Source organism: Notamacropus eugenii, chromosome 6, assembly GCF_028372415.1.
Source record: "Notamacropus eugenii isolate mMacEug1 chromosome 6, mMacEug1.pri_v2, whole genome shotgun sequence".
In the NCBI taxonomy this organism is placed as follows: domain Eukaryota; kingdom Metazoa; phylum Chordata; class Mammalia; order Diprotodontia; family Macropodidae; genus Notamacropus; species Notamacropus eugenii.
In genome coordinates this window covers 292,639,194-292,656,213 of record NC_092877.1, presented here as the reverse complement: position 1 = coordinate 292,656,213, position 17,020 = coordinate 292,639,194, and the positions used below count along the sequence as shown (strand labels likewise).

The 17,020-nt window shown below is 39.9% G+C and overlaps 1 protein-coding gene across 1 annotated transcript in view; it reads right to left on the bottom strand.

Annotated features, from left to right (window-relative positions):
* The window catches only part of TNFSF11 (TNF superfamily member 11), a 55,815-nt gene extending 44,720 nt beyond the window's left edge, over positions 1–11,095 (bottom strand). Inside the window, exon 1 of the mRNA XM_072617145.1 lies at positions 10,671–11,095. Within this exon, the coding sequence (XP_072473246.1) occupies positions 10,671–10,892 (222 nt within the window). The 5' untranslated portion in view covers positions 10,893–11,095. The remainder of the gene's footprint in view (positions 1–10,670) is intronic.
* Between the last annotated feature and the right edge of the window lie 5,925 nt (positions 11,096–17,020).

The following is a 17,020-nucleotide window of genomic DNA, read 5'->3' as shown; positions in this document are numbered from 1 at the left end:
GAATGAAGGAAGGAAGGAACAAAAGAACAAAGGAATGAAGGAAGGAGAGAGGGAGGGGAAAAAACAAGCCTTTATTAAGCACCACTACGTGGAGATAGTGTGCTAAGCACTTTACAAATATGCTCTCATTTGATCTTTTCAATAACCCTGGGAGGTAGGTGCTATTTTTATCCCCATTCTATAGTTAGGGAAACTGGGATAAACTTGCTAAGTTAAATGACTAACTTGGGGTTAAACAGCTATCAAAGTATCTGAAACCAGATTTGAATTTAGGTCTTCCTCCTGACCCCACGCCCAGAGCTCTATCCATTGGGCCACTTAGCCCAGAGAGAAATGAAATGACTTATGCAAAGATAGTCAGCTAGCAATCCTCAGAGACAGGAATAGGACCCAGATCTCCTAACTTAGTCCAATGCTTTTTCTAGTTTCATAACATCCCCTCCCTCCCCCAACAACAACAACAACAAAAATATCCTAGACAACAAATTCAAAAGGTTGTTATATCATCAGACACTGGGGAAAGTGTCAGAGATAGAGACATGCATAATTTTTGGAAACTGTGCCACCGCACAAACATGGCAGATGCCAACGTGTGTAGTGCATTCTCATATACTAGTCAAATTTAATTCGTGCTGAGAATGTAACATAAAGTAAATGAACAGGCTTTTCTTTTTTCTTTTCAAAGGGACTATCTCCAAATATAGTTGGAACTCTTAATAGTAAATCTCTTTGAAGGAAAAATGCATATGTTCCCACAAATGCAATAACAAATAACACTGATTATGCATCACACTTAGATGTCATATCAGCCAAGAGGAGTTGAGGGTTGGGAGGATAAGGGGAGTGGGGATTGATTTATATTTGGTGGTCATTACAATGGTTTTGTAATTTTGGATATCACTGGAAATGAAAGCAGAAATCTATCTATTGATGACTACAAGTGAAAGAAATGACCACAACAGATCATAATATTAATCAACCAACATTAATTAGGTGCCTACTGTGTACATGATATTACTACAATATAAGGATTTTATACCGGTTAATATATGTGACAAATTAGCCATCTTTCTCTTTTCTTTTTAAGGGAAGTTTAATATTAGGGCCAGTACTTATTTAAAATGTTACTAATGCTGCAAAAAACACACATGAAAAGACTCAAGTAGAGAAACACAAACACTCTTATGGTGATGCTGGATGGAAGTAAATGATGTTACAATTCAGCAATAACACAAGAATCAACATTGAGGATGATTCGGTAGATAATGAAAAGATATATGGAGAGTGGAAGTAAGTTCTAGCATATTTCCAGTGATGCTCATTGGGGAAATGTATAGTTGGGACAAGGAGATGGGCTAGTCATATGATTAAAATAATGGATAACGAATGGATAGTCAGTGATGCGCTTAGAAAAAGCCTTCCAGCATAGTGGGTGGATCATCTGTAGAGTATCTAGGGAAGAATATGGACAAAAGTTACACAGGAGGAAAAAAAATCATGGGTGAGTTATAATCTGTACCAAAGAATAAAATGTCTTCATCCATAACTTTTGGGAGGGAAAAAGAAAGAAAAGTATTCTAAATAAGCTAATAGATATATGTACAGATATAGATATGAATATATACAGATATAGGTATACATATAAATATAGATATAGATACAGATATATACTATGCTCTAATGGGCAGCTAGGTGGCACAATGGATAGAATGTTGGGCCTGAAAAAAGGAAGACTTCTCTCCTTGTGTTCAAATCTGGCCTCAGACACTTTCTAGTTGTGTGACCCTGGGCAAGTCACTTAACCCTGTTTGCTTCAGTTTCTGTATCCGTAAAATGAAATGGGGAAGGAAATGGCAAACCACTCTGGTATCTTTGCCAAGAAAAAACCAAATGGGGTGGCAAAGAGTCAAAAATGACTGTACAACAACAATAATGTTGTGGTCTTATGCATAAAATAATTCTTATAAACACATTTAATTTCTTCTATTTACAGATATTTTAAAATATGCATGGTATGATGTTCGTTCATTGGCTTATCCAATGAGCCACCAGTGTCAGACTGATGGGACGACATGAACAAGAGTCACCCTGGATTTGTAGGCATCTTCCTTTTTGGAGGGAGTACCTCAGCAGAGCTCACAGTTTTATTAGAGTCTCAAAGTAAATGGGCAGATACAATCTCCCTCAGTAAATTCCTGGATTTCAAGGATCATGTGATTTTTTTTTTTTTAAGGTATCAAGAAAAATTTATCAAAAACGGAGTTCAGAGTAGGGAAGACCTACGTTCCTTCCTCTGAAGGAATGGGTAGCTTCCAGCATGGCTATCAGAAGGACTATAACAAGGTCAGGATGAGACAGGACCCTTATAGAATTCTGAACTTTGGATTTCCCGAGATACAGTCCCCTGGCCATGTGACTTCATGTTCTCCTCTGATAGGCTCTTCCTCACACAGCTCCTTAGGCCTGGGCATTAGTTTCTGACCTCTAACCTGTCCATGCTAGGTCACAACTCCCCATCAAAGTGTGGAAATAAAATTTGCTTCCTGTTTTCCCACAAACTCCCTCCTTTTCTCTTCATTAAAATTTTTGTTTCCACACCTAAATCCAAACAATACCTCCTTCCTTTCTTTCCCCTATGAATTCTTCCCTTCGTCTATCTCCCTTTTATATAAATGTGGGAAGGGAGCAAAGGTGACCGATGCATTGTCAAATTACAAGGGGGCAGTCCCCTTCTTATAAGTACAGATACAGAGATTCAAAGGAAAAGGTAAATTAATGAACTGTCATGAGATTTTTTTTTTTAAATTCAGATATTCTATACCAAACTCAGTGCCTTGTACAGAGTAAGCACCTAACAAATGTTTTCAGAATTGAATTAAAATACTTTAGACATGAACATTGACTTTAATTTTATTTGAAAAAAAAAAAAAACCACAACCTACAACTTTTTTGCCCTAGTGCTTTATAGCTCACCTATGCAGCTTTTACCATTCTGAAGATAAAGGTGAAGACAGAGTGCAGGCTTGTCTGGAGGAGGACTTCCATTCCAATGCTTCTAAGTTGGGATGACTACACTAAAGAAAGGGTCTAAGCTGAGTGAAGGCCTTAGCCACCCAGCAGCACTCCCTTCTGGCCCTTAAGCCTCTACGTAGATGAGTCACAAGGCTGATAATCAACAAAAAGCAATTTTTTCAAGTCTATGTTTCTGACTATGTTTAATTACTCAGTAATCAATTAATAGATTTCTGTCAAACATACAATTTCTGTGTGAGGAATAGATCATTTGCTATTTCAGGTAAATTATTTGAAAAACCTCATAATGTTTAGTGAGTACCAAATAATTATATCTGATCGTGTTTGACATGGCACAGCATCAGATGGCTTGGTATCTTAATTATTTCTATAACTGACTGAAATGTAAATGACAATGACCTCTTTCCATATTTCCTATAAAAGGAGCTAACCTTTTCATATTTCATCAAAGCTTTCTTCTTCCTCTCAAAAGGTTTAAGTGAGGCAGGATGCTTGACATTTCTACCACTGCGTTATCTGTGAGTTCAAACAGGCAGCCCCCACACCCCTGCATCAGATAGCTCTACGTAAGTTCACAGCACTCCTGTGGTTTGTGCTTACAAGGGACAATGCTGAAAAGGTAAAAGCTTGAGTGTTTGGAAAAGTTTCAGCCCCATTTGAGCAGCCAATTAAACTTCGGGAGGTTTAGAAATAGCATGTTCACTTATAAGCAACATTTGCAAAGAATTATATCCCTTTGTATATATAAGAGTGAACAGCAAATATCTAACTGTAGCTTTATCTTTCCCTGTGAATGGTGGTGGAGGATGACTACACATCACTTTCTTTTCTCTAGATATTGGAATAACACAAAAGCCATTAAATCTAATTCATTTTTAATATTCAAATCAATCAATCAATAAACACTCCCTTATTACTTTGTTATTATTGTTGAGTTGTTTTTAGTCATATCTGACTTTTCATGGGATACCAGAGTGGTTTGCCATTTCCTTCTCCAGTTCATTTTACAGAAGAGGAAACTGAGGCAAACAGGGTTAAGGGACGTGCCCAGGGTCACACAACTAAGAAGTGCTTGAGGTTCGATTTGAATTCAAAAAGACCAGTTTTGCTGAGTTCAGGGTCAGTGCTCTATCTATTGTGCCACCAAGCTGCCCCACATATTAAGCACCTACTATGCGTCAACATTATCCTAGGACTGGAGGTACAAATAATGAAACAATCCCTACTCTCAAGAAATGTATACTCAAACCACGTTCATATGAAGAAAATAGGAGATAATAAGTCTTAAGTTTCCTTTAAATGAACAAACTAAGGCTGACAATTTATAAAGTATGTTCAACAGCTCTTCTTTGGAGATCCCTATAAACTCTGAGTCAGTTGTGTGACATAACAAATGCCATCTTGGGCTGCATTAGGAGAGGAAAGGCTTCAAAGAGGTCACAGGGATCTCTTTACGAGGGTCTTCTGAGGTCATCTAGTTCAACCCTCTCATTTTACAATGAAGAAACTGAGTCCCAGAAAGATTAATTGACTTGCCCAAGTCACAGGGCAATAAGCCACAGAACTGTGATTTGAACCCACCTCCTCTGAATCCTCATCCGGTGGGTGAATTCACACCCCTTTGACCTCTGATCAGACCACATCTAGAGTATTGTGCTCCATTGTGCTTCCACAGTTCAGGAAGACTGATGAAGTGGAGAGGGTCTAGTCAAGGGTAACTAGGATGCAAAGGACCCTGAGTCCGAGTTATACCAGGAGAAGGTGAAAGAACCAGGTATGTGAAGCTAAGAGGAAATAAGACTGAGAGGGGATAAAAGGACTTTCTTCAAGGGTTTAGAGAGCTGTTGTGTAGGTGACTTTGTTTTGCTCATCCTCTAGAGGGCAAAACCAGAACCAATTCAATGAAAACTGCCAACATGCAAATTTAGGCTTGAATCAGAGAAGGCTTCTTGTCCAAAATGGTCTTGATGAGCTACTGAGTTCTTCCTTGTTGGAAATCTTCAGGAAGAGACTACATAATGATTGGTTGGATATATTAAAGAAGGGGTTCCTTTCAGTTTGGATTGAGCTATATGGCCACCAAGGTCCTTTCCAACTCTGAAATGCTTCTATTTTGTGATTCTTAACCCAGGGCATCTAAGTGGTGCCAAAGAGCACAGAGCACTGGGTCTGGAGTCAGGAATACTCACCTTTTTGAGTTCAAATTTGGCCTCACTTACTAGCTGTATGAGCCCAGGCAATGTTAAATATGAATGTTTTCATCTTAATCTCTGCTTGCCTAGGCGACAGCTAGGTGGCTCAGTGGATAGAGCATTGGACTTGGAGTCCGGAAGACCTGAGTTCAAATTTGGCCCCAGACAATTACTAGCAAGTCACCTAAACCTGCTTGCCTCCGTTCTTTATCTGCAACATGAACTTGAGAAGGAAATGGGAAACCACACCTATATCTCTGCCAAGAAAACCTCAAAAGGGGTCACAAAGAGTTGGACATGAACTGAAAATGACTGAGTAACATCAAACCCACAATACCAACACTCAGTACCTTCTCCTCATTGTCCTCTTAACCATAAATGTAGAGCATTCTGCATTGGCATACAGAACAAAATTAAATAATACAAGGTCTGTACCCAATGCAACATACAATTCAGTAACTGAACATACCACACACATGAATGACTATAATATGAAATATAAGAGCAAAGGAATTGTCTATAACATATAACTGATGATCACATATGTGTTATCTAACACTAGCCACTCACATGCTCCCATGGATTTGGAAATGCCAAATTAAGCCACAAAACAAGCAAATTCAGTGGAAACTAATATATTCTTGATCTTTTACGTGGCGCCACATTCCAATGCAAATTCAAAAGGAAACATGAATTTAATAGTAGCAGCACCAGCAGCCATGGTAGTAGAAGTGGTAGCTAGCATCCATATGATACCTACTATGTTTCAATACTGTGCTAAGTGCTTTACAAATATTAGTTTATTTAATCCTCACAACAACCCAGAGAGACAGATACTATTATTATCTTCATTCTTCAGTTGAGGAAACTGAGGCAAGGAGAGGTTAAGTGATTTTCCTAGAGTCACTATAGCTAATAAATGTCTGAGACCAGATTTGAACTCATGAAGATGAGTCTTCCTGACTCCAGGCCCAGCATTATATTCATTGGCATGAAGTATTTAAAGTCTAGTTGTGCCATTTATTACTTTTGTAATGTTGGCCAAGGGATTTCATCTCCCTGAACTTCAATTTACTTAAATATAAAATTAAGGACAAGGACTTCTTGGAGATCTCTAAGGTTCTTTCCAGCTCTGGCATTCTATATTATAGAAAACTCCTCCAAAAATCTCACAGAAGGTCTCATGTTAGCCATAGGCTTACTGATATTTAAACAGAAATTCTACATAGATACGTAAAGTACTTGCAAACATATTCCATAATATATTTGCTTAAATGAGTTGCTTCCAACATTTTCTCCCCTAGGAGATGAACTTTGTAAAATGTTACTATGATGCAGCATAGCTTCATGTTCGTGGTATTCGATGAATATTTACTCTTCTATGAAAGTACAATGGAAAACCAAGTCCTCAATAACATTTAGGAAATCTTTCCTCTAGGAATTGGATGACTGACATTAAAAACTGTTAGATTTTTATCGAGGGCATCACCAACTACTTGGTAACACGTTGGTAACCTTGGAATTATCCGTATTATTCCTTTCCCTTACTTCCCATATCTAATCAGTTGCCAAATCTTATGTCTCCAATCTGTCTCCTCTCCATTCACACCTCTTGGAGTCTCTTCCTTCCTGGATCCATCTTCCACTTAGCTGACCAAATAATTTTCCTAATGTTTAAGTCTAGTCATGTCATTTCCCTGCTCAAGAATCTTCAGTGACTCCCTATTGCCCCTAGAATAAAATAAAAAGTACTTGATCTGACATTAAGACCCTCCACAAGTTGGCTGAAGTCAACTTTTCCAGTTATTTTTAACATTACTTTAACCATGCCCTTTGTATTTCAGCCAATCGGAAGTCTGAATAGTGATAGAAGTGTACCTTTTTTAAATTTTTCGTGTTTTGTTTTTGCTCTGTGTTTTCTTTTGCAACATGTATGATAAGGAAATGTTTTGCATGACTTCACATTTGTAATCTATATCAAATTGCTTGCCTTCTCAAGGAGGGGGGTAGAAGAAAGAGAGAATTCAGAATTCAAAATTTTAAAAAGATGAATGCTAAAAAGTTTTATATGTAATTGAGAAAAATAAAATAAAATTTAAATATATATGTATATATTTGAGCCAAGTTGACAAACTAGTTGTTTCTGATAAATATCATATAAATAAATGTTTTATATAAGCTAAAATATACTACCCCTACTCTGTTCCTCTTAAAATTTATATATATATTACATATAATATATACGTTTATATATTATATTTATGTTTTTATCTCCTTTCAACATTATACCAATAAGCCACCTCCAATAGGCCACATCCAACAGGCTTGTCCAAATCCCCTGATACTTCCTTCCTCCTCAAATGACCTTGTATTCACTTGTCCATGTGTTTGTTATTTCACCACTCAGACCATCTCCTCACACATACACAGAATGCAAGCTTTCTGAGGGCAGAGGCTGTATTATTGTTCATTTTTGTATTCATAGAGCCTATGACTTTTCTTGCACATACTAAGTGCTTTTCAAACATTCATTTGCTGAACTGCATTGACTCACCAACAGATGTACACACTATAGAAAAAGATTTGGGGATCATTCTTTTCAGAGCAATACTTTTAAATTTGTGTTTGTTTGTTTTTTGGAGGAGAGAAGGAAAGACAATTGGGGTTAAATGACTTGCCCAAGGTCCCACAGCTAGTGTCAAGTGTCTGAGGTCAGATTTTCAACTCAGGTCTTCATGAGTTCAGGGCCTGTGATCTACTCACTGAGCCACCTAGCTACCCCAGTACTTTTGAATTTTGAAAAGTACATAAACCTGCTTATTTTTTAAATTCTACTGGCATTACCTCTTACACTAAACAATGTCTCATTCAGTTGGAAGTTTCATACCACCAACCATCTCTAATCTGACTTACTATCTTAGGAAAAAAAATCAGTGACACCAGCACACCACCAGCTCTTTTCCTCCCACCTTGCCATGTTTATTTCCTGTTACTGCTCAACCCACTCTTACTCTGTTCCTGACAAAGAAGCCAGCTATAACTGGTCCTCTGAGTTCCTCTTTACTCTCCTGTCTTCCCTCAACTTCCCCCTCCCCTATGTGGCAACCACTTTAGCGTCTTACCTCAAGAAACCTTCAATCAGCTTACTCTGCAGAACCAACGCAAGATCCTTCAGGTTGTTTACTTTTGTTTCAAAGTTCTATATGATCTTGCTTGTATTTTCCATCTATTTTCTGAATATTATTCTATTTTGTTTGAATTCGATTTTAGGGACCTTGAGAGAGAGACTATCTTTCATCGTAAGCTCTTTGAGGTTGGAGAAGGACCATCTAATTAACTGAACCAAAACTCAGAACAAAGAATATTCCTTAGAAGTACATTTTATTACTATGAAACCAAGACTGTCATAGAGAATTTGTGCCATATGGTTGCTATAAACAAGGTTCATGTGTTTTTCTTCTACCTCCCAACATCACTTACTATACAGATAAGAGTTCAATAAATGTTTGTTAAATGATGCATTAGGACAATATATGCATCAGTAGTGTCAGTCAATGAATGAATTGTTATAGTGTTATGTGTTACGTTGTTACTGTGCTACTGTGCTATGAAATGATTTTAATCAAGGCATCAATTGCTTACATTTCAAGTAAACTATTTTAAAACTAGACTTCCCCCCCCCTTAGGAAAAGCATCCTATCTCAACATAAAGTGACAAATTTGTTACATTCTAAATATTGCTATTTTGAATGTCAAAATTTTATATATATATATACATATATATAACTACTTTCCCTTTAAGAGACAATCAAAAAATATTTCTGCAGACAGACTATTCAATGAACACTCAACAAAAATCCCACAAACCAAGAGTTACTGCCCTCTTTTCAACCCTACACACTTGTGAATACATCCATATGTACACACATACACATACATACATACACACACACATACATATACACACACACACACACTCTGCCACTCATCTCCAGCAAAGCACAGAGTTCCCCAAATTAGTGCACCCTACTTTGGTAATCACCTTTCTAGGAGCCTGAAAGCCAAAGAAGCCAGACTTCAACTTTCTTTTCCCATAAAGAAATGCACAGTCAGCCCCCCACTTCCTCTGAGAAAGAGTTGAGAGTAGCAGACAAGGGGATTTAAATGAATCCCAACCAGCTGCACTGCAATTTCCAAGAAAACAAGGACTTAAAAGCATAAACCACCAGAAAGCATAATGTTACAGCCTTAACCATGCCTTTTTACTATCTCCCTACGGTTCTGATCCATAGAGCAGTGTTTGCATCACAAAATCCCAGATTTAGAGCTGGGAGGAACCTCAGAGGTCATGGGGTCCAAACCCTTCATTTTACATATGAGGAAACTGAAGCACAGAGAAGTTAAGCAATTTGTCCTGGGTCACACAGATGGGGGAGGAGGAGGAAAAGAGGCTATTTACTAGATTTTTGTGGTTTGCAAAATTGTCCTCTAGGAAGGACAAATCTCTCCTCCTTCACTGTTCACCTCCACTCTGGAAGGCACAGAGGGGAACCATGTGTATTGTCCAGTGAAACCATTGCATGCAAAGGCTCATGAGAAAACCCAGGAACATCCACTTTGGGTAAGGGAACCAGGATAATGGGATGCTGTTTTTTTTTCTATTCTGCACACACCAAAACTTCACAAGATGCCAGCCCTAAACTTAGACCCATTTTTCAAGTGCCTGCTGGCGCTTCATGCGCCACTGAAACTTCCGCTTCGAGATACAGCTAGGCAGCTGTTTGTCGAGTACCCAGGATGGAACCCTGAGATGAGGGAGTGCCTGAAAAGAAAACCCAATACCCAAAATAGAGTCATCCCCACTAAGCCCGAGGCAGCGAGGAGCAGGAGGCTGTGAGGTGAGGCCAGCCCTTCGGCGAGGTGGATTTGGGTTGGTGCTTTTTCCAAGACGGCAATAAAATCAAAGTCTGAGGTGATCTTATCTTCTTGGGGTGGAGCGGGGCGGGGGTGGGGGGGGGAGGGGGCAAAGAGTGGGAAAACTTCCCATTAGTGGGGCGGGTGGGAGGAAGAGATTTCAAACCAGGTGAGTCTAAGCCCTGGGACACAGGTGGTGTGGGGAGAAATGATGGGGAAATGATGAGCCGTCTGGTTCAGGCTCCAAGCGTGGGGAAGCCAGTGGCCAACAGCTGGCTTTGAAGTCACTTTAATTCTGTCCTCTGTCCAACACTACCTAGATTAGGAAAAGGTGGAGCTCAGAGGGAAGTTAAATTCCGACACAGTAGTAGAAAAAAGAACATAAAAGGGAGGAGTGGTGAGATTTAACAAACCCCTCTTCGGGGCCGCTTGGGGAATCGGAGGAGGGGTGGTGGTGGAATGAAACAGAGGGTCCGAGTGGCCCCGGGAAGCGCTATCTGGGCGCACTGGCGCAAGCGGTCACTCACTCACCTGGGTTTTGAAGTAGAGAAACAAGGCAACGCTGCAGACGACCTGGCCCAGCCCCAACACCATGAAGGCTACCAGGATGGACCGAGAGGCGGGTGGGGGCTGGGGCGGGACGGGGGGTGGTGCGGGGTGCAGGGGACCCTCGTGGGGGACTCCGGAGCTGCCGCTGCCCATCTCCTCGGAACCCCGCAGGTACTTGGTGTAGTCTCGGCTGGCGCGGCGCATGGCACACTGGGCTCCCCGAGCCGCGTCCACTTTTTACCTCCTCTCCTACCTCCTTCTCGGCGGCAAACTCAAAAGCAACTGTGAGAGTGGAAGCGGAGGTAGGTCACAAGAGAGCCGGGGAGCTGGAGAAACTGGGGTCCGCGACTCCTCCTCCTCCTGGGCACAGGCGGCCGGAGCTCTGGCTTCTCCAACTCTTTTAAACTAGTAGGAGAGGGCTGGGTCTCGCAGCCAATCAGCCCCGGGCCAAGTTGGCTCTTCCACTCCCACCTCTTGATCTCCCCAGGTTTCCTCCCTCCCTTCCTCTCCCTAGCCCGAGTACACCCTCCTCCCCTCCTGGGGCCACTTTAACTGTAAATCCCAACACCAGAGGCTAAGAATTTTCCTATTCCTGGAAGGGCAGCCCCCTCCCCATCTGTTCTTTCTGCGGGTTTACCCACCTCCCTAATTCAGCCTCTGCACCCTACTGCTTGCGTATTGGTCCAGTGATAAGGGCATCCCGACGTTGACCTTCCTTCCACTCCAAAAACTTTCAGTGGCTCCCTATTGCTTGTGGAATAAGACATAAATTCCTCAGCGCTGAAATTGTGATGGAGGGGTCTCCAGGGACTGGAAAGAACTACCTGGTGATATTCCCACGTCATCAATAATGCTTCTGTCCATAAGAGATAGCCTCGTGTACCATCCCTCTGATCTCACATGCGTTCTGGAGTACTGAAGAAGAAACGGCTTTATTTCATCTGTTGGGGAAGGAACTTTTACTTATTTTTTTTGGAGGGGGGAAAGGCAAGGCAAGAGTGATTAAGTGACTTGCCCAAGGTCACCCAGCTAGTAAGTGCCAAATGTCCTAGACCTGCTTTGAACTTGGGTCCTCCTGACTGCAGGAAAGGTACTCTATTCACTGCACCACTTGGCTATCCCCGAGAAGGAACTTTTAAAATGATTAGTGGTGTTAGGGACTTTTAGTGAGGAAGATCTCTCTATTTTGGCCATTTCCCCACTCCTGGAATGCCTCCCTGCCTCATCTCTGTCTCCTAACTTCTTCCCTGGCTTCCTTTAAGTCGCAACTGTAGTCGCATCTCCTATAAGAAGCCTTTCTGTCTTCACCATTAGACTATGAGCTCATTTAGAGCAGGGACCAGTTTTTTATTTTGTTTTTGCCTTCCTCCTCCAGTATTTAGCACAGTGCTTAACACTAGGCCCTTAGTTGATTGACTGATAGAGCAAAGAGAGTATTCCAAAAGATATCTCAGTAAATCAGTCAACAAGCATTTATTATGTATCTATGGACCAGGCTAGGAATGCGGGATGCAAAGAAAAAAATTGAACTTCCTATTTTCAATATATTTATTATATTTCATTGGAGGAGACTTGTACTTATATAATTGTATACAAAATAAACACAAGGTGATTGAGGGGGGAAGGGAGGTTGGCTTCCCATAGAAGGTGGTGCTTGACATGAATTTTGAAGAAAACAAGGGATCCTAAGAAACAGAGGTGAAAAGGGCATGAATTCCAGAAATGAGGGAACAGCCAATATAAATATAAATGTATGGAGATAGAAGATGGGTGTATTGCATGCGAAGAGAGGAAAGGTCAGTTTGGCTAAACCAGAGAGAATAGAAAAGAGAATAATGTATAAGATTGGAAAGGTAGATTGACACTAGTTTCTGGAGGCATTTAAAAGCAAAACTGAGGAGTTTACATTTTATCATAGAGTTGATTAAGTAGAGGAGTGACATTGTCAAATTTGCACTTTTACAAAATCACTTTTTGGATGAATTAGGAGGTCATTATAATAATCCAAGTGAGGGATCATGATGGACTAAACATGTGTGCTGGCTGGGTCACTAGGCATATGGCAATGGATGCAAATGATAATGTGGAAGCAGAAACCACAAGATTTGGGAACTGACCGGATTGGTGGAGTAGGGGAGGAGGAGCCAATTGTAAAATCAAAGTTGTGAACTTTATTGACTGGACACATCATGATACCCTTGATATAAGTAGGGAAATTTTGAACAGTAGATCTTGGGGAAAAAATAATGATTTCTGTTTTGGATGTATTGAGTTTGATATGTTTGCAGAGGACCTTGAATGCCAGTTGTATTTTACTCAATAGGCAGTAGGTAGCCACCAAAGGCTTTTGAGTGGAAGAATGACATGATTATATGCATTAGAAAGATTATAGAGACCTTAGGGTGAAGAATGAATTAGAACCGGGAAATTGAAGACAGGGAGACCAATTAGGAGAGCATTACAGTAGCCCTGGTTAGAAGAAATAAGACTTTGACCTAGTCTATTAGCCACAAAAGAGGGAAGGAACAAAGCTGTTGTCAGAGAGAATTGATAGGATTTGGTTTAGCCACTTAATGGATTGGGCTGGTACAGAGAGAGAAAAATTCAAGGATTCTGAAGTTTTTAGCTAAAGGACTGGAAAGATGGTGGTATCATTAACACAAATGGAAAAGGAGCTGCTTTTGGAGGAAAAACAATTAATTGTTTGAAAATTATTAAGTTTGAGGTACAGACAGGACATCCTGGGGAGGATCTCTAGATGTCCAACCACAAGTTAGAAATGTGGGACTAGAGCTCAGGGAAGAGGTTAGATTTGGCATTACAGATGTGGGAGTCATCCTCCTAGATGTAATTGAAACCATTGGTCTGCATGAAATTGCCAAGTGTTAGGGTGCATAGAGAGAAAATAGAAGGAGAGAACGGAACCTGGGGAGAAATCCAGAAGAGAGAGATTGAAGAAGAGAGATGGGTGGGATGGAAGAGGTTGTGGAGACTGACAGTAAGAGGTCCTGGAGGAGCCGAAAGGTGATGAGATGATGATGACAGGCAAAGGGAGAAGGGAGAAGTGTGCAGAAGAAGATCTGAAGAGGTTTAGGATTATGGAAGAGAATAGGTAAGGAAATTCACAAAGGATGGCTTAAGTTTTCTCAACAAGGTAAGAGGTTTATCTCCCAAAATAACAGGGAGAATTTAGAGGCTTAAGGAGAGAGGAGAAGGTCTGGAGAAAATAGTACAGAGAAAACATTATGCTAGGAGATTAATAACATGATTACTGAGTAGAGGTAAGATTCTAGTTGAAGTTAGGACCTAATCAATAAGGTTTCCTGTCTTTCTAAACCAAGAAGATAATAGATCAGGGGTTGGGGTTGTTGCTTGTCCTTTGTTCTCAAAGAGGACCATGACATCAGGAAGATGATGCCTTGACTTTCAAGTGAATTAGATTTAAGTGAGGCAGGACTGTGCAAAGTCACCAGCCTCATTCTCTTCTCCGGAGCCATCAGGGTTCAGTGGCAAGACATGGATTAGGACAACCCCAAATGGCCCTGGATGCAGTAGACAACCTTAGCTTTTTTAAGCTAAGGTCTTTCTCAGGTCTGTTTGACTAAGGCAACACCCATTCAATGATTAAGACTAGGTAAGAAATGAGGCAGAGAATGGCCTCTTTTACCGAGTCAAAAAACATAAATAATTTGGTAGGGTAAGACTTTCAGAGTTTCTGGCCAAAATAGAAACAATTGCTATTTACACTCACCCTGAGCCATCAAGGCCCAAATAATGATCAAATGAAGTTTGGGCTGGGGCCTATTGTTGGTCAATAAATGAGAGCCAGAGTGATTTTGGCTTAAGGCATGGTCCTTAAGAAAGAAATCTAGCCTGTAAACCCCAAGATATCTTGTAAAGTTTGAGCAATCAAAATTTATACTCCTTTGGGCAAAGCACCCTATGTGGACAGAAGGAGTAAAGGGAAGAAAGGAAAGGTGGAAGGAAGGCAGGAAGGAAGGAAGAAAGGAAGGAAGGAAAGAAGTTGATTCCCCAGTGGGGCAGCTACTAGTACTCACTTTCTTGTCCTTCTTTCTTCAAGAGGACCATGACATCAGAAAGGTGATGCCATGATTTGCAAGCGAATTGAATTTAAGTGAGGGAGAGCTGTGCAAAGTCACCAGTCTCTCTCCTCTGGAGCCATCTGGGTCCAGTGACCAGATATAGACCAGGAAGCCTGGAGATACCCCTTCAGACTAGGGATTATACTGCACTGGTGAATAAGGAGAAAGAAATATTGAAAGATCAAGAAGGCAAGTAGATTCAAGGGTAGAGAAATGTATGTCATTGAAATGACTCACCAGAGGATCAAGACTGTGAAAGGAGGAAGTAAAACTTAAACAAGGGTGTTGAACTTGGAGAAGAAAAAAGTAGAGGATGAGAATCAATGAATGAGAGGGAATAATGGAACAGTGAGAGTGGTGAAAGGAGAGTAGACTGTAGTAAGAGAGAGGAATTTCATTCTTGGAAGTAGAGCACTTCCAAATGTTGGTAAAGTCTACACTGTGGTCATCCCATGTAGATGCCTGAGAATGAGAATGAGAGAAGGAGGCCATGAGAGTTGAGGTGCTTAAAGAACTGAGAGACCAATGTATAAGATGGGCCATCAATATGAATATTAGAAGTCACCAAGGATGATAGGTACCAAAAAGAAAGTCTATAAACCACATGTTAAAGGCATTAAAGAAAGGAATATATGTCATAGAAACCTGAGGTTAGCAATGTTATATGAGACATACTCTTAGGATCATCTCCAGGCTCTCTAATTTAAAATCATGTTACCTTATGGAATCAAGCTGTTAAAGCTGGAAGGGACCTTAAAGATCTAATCTAACACTTTCTCTCTGATGTTTTACAGGTGAGGAAATTGAAACCTAGAGCCATTGTGAATAAGGCTTAGCACTTTTTATGTAGTACTTACTATTATAGCCCTGTTCGGCAGCTGACACTGTGGCATGTATTTGAATAAAGCACTTTCTCTGCCTTCATAATACTTTTGATCAAAAACTGTCATATTAACCTGGACACTGAGGTAGGAACGAGGCATTGACTAATAAAACATAGTACAAACATGATATTTTATTCAGATGCAAGAGAACACCTTCAATTTGCTTAAGTATGCCAGGAGAAAAAATTAATTTTCAGAAGGACAATATTCAAATATGAAACAAGTCTTTTTTGCTTGATATCCTTCGCGAGATCTTTTGTTTTCATTTAATCTTGGAAGTTGAATATTCATCATTCATTGTTGTTTTTTACTAATTTGTTCTGTATTTCATCACTTTCGATAATTATTTTCAAAGCATCAGTCTTATTTTAATCAGCTTTACTGATGGTAAGTGCTATCCCATAGTGCTTTTTGTTTAGAGTTGCATGTCTTTGTATCACTAGCATCTTGTAGAGGAGGTTTGGGAGAAAAAAATAATAGTAAACCATGGATCATTGCAGATGTCACTTTCTCCAAAAAGCCTTCTCTGACTCTCTTGATGATTGATTCCCTAAAAATGCATTAAAACCATCTTCTTTTGCTGTAACTGTATCTCAGCCTTTGTAGTATTTAGGCTTGCATTGTGGGGTGTCTCAGGTCCTTTCAAAAATAATTCTCAAAACTTGCAACCCACCCAGTGCTGACTTATCTTCTTATTAATTTTTATCTCTCTGGGTTCAAAAATAGTCTGGTAGTTGTGCTCTGGAACTACTAAAATTGCAGAAATAGGCTCTTTAATTAAAGCAACCCCCACCTTGTAGTAAACTGGAGAACTCTCTCCTCCCATAAATTAAAGTCCTCTTCTCAATCTCAATCTCAAATTTATAGAGATAAACAAAAATCACTCTTTTTAATTACTCTTTTTTTAACATGTTAAATCATGCAAAACATTTTCATATTTGCCATATATTTCAAAAAGAAGCAAGAAAGATAAAGAAAGTGAGAAAATTATTCTTTAATTTACACTCAGTTCATCAATTCTCTTTCTGGAGTTGGACAGCATTTTTTCATCATGAGTCCTTTAAAATTTTCTTGCATCGTTATGTTGATCAGAGCAGCCAAGTCTTCCATTACAGCATTGCTATTACTGTGAACAATAATCTTGCTTTTCTCACTTCACTTTGCATCAGCTCTTACAGGTCTTGTCATATTTTTCTGAAGCCACCTCTGTCATCATTTCTTATAGCACAGTAGGACTCCATCACATGACCCTGATGCATGCATGTGACTTTTTAATTTACAGAGAATTACCTTGATTCATGTAAAATATAAAATTGAAGGAGAGGCTATGCCACTCTTTTTTTTT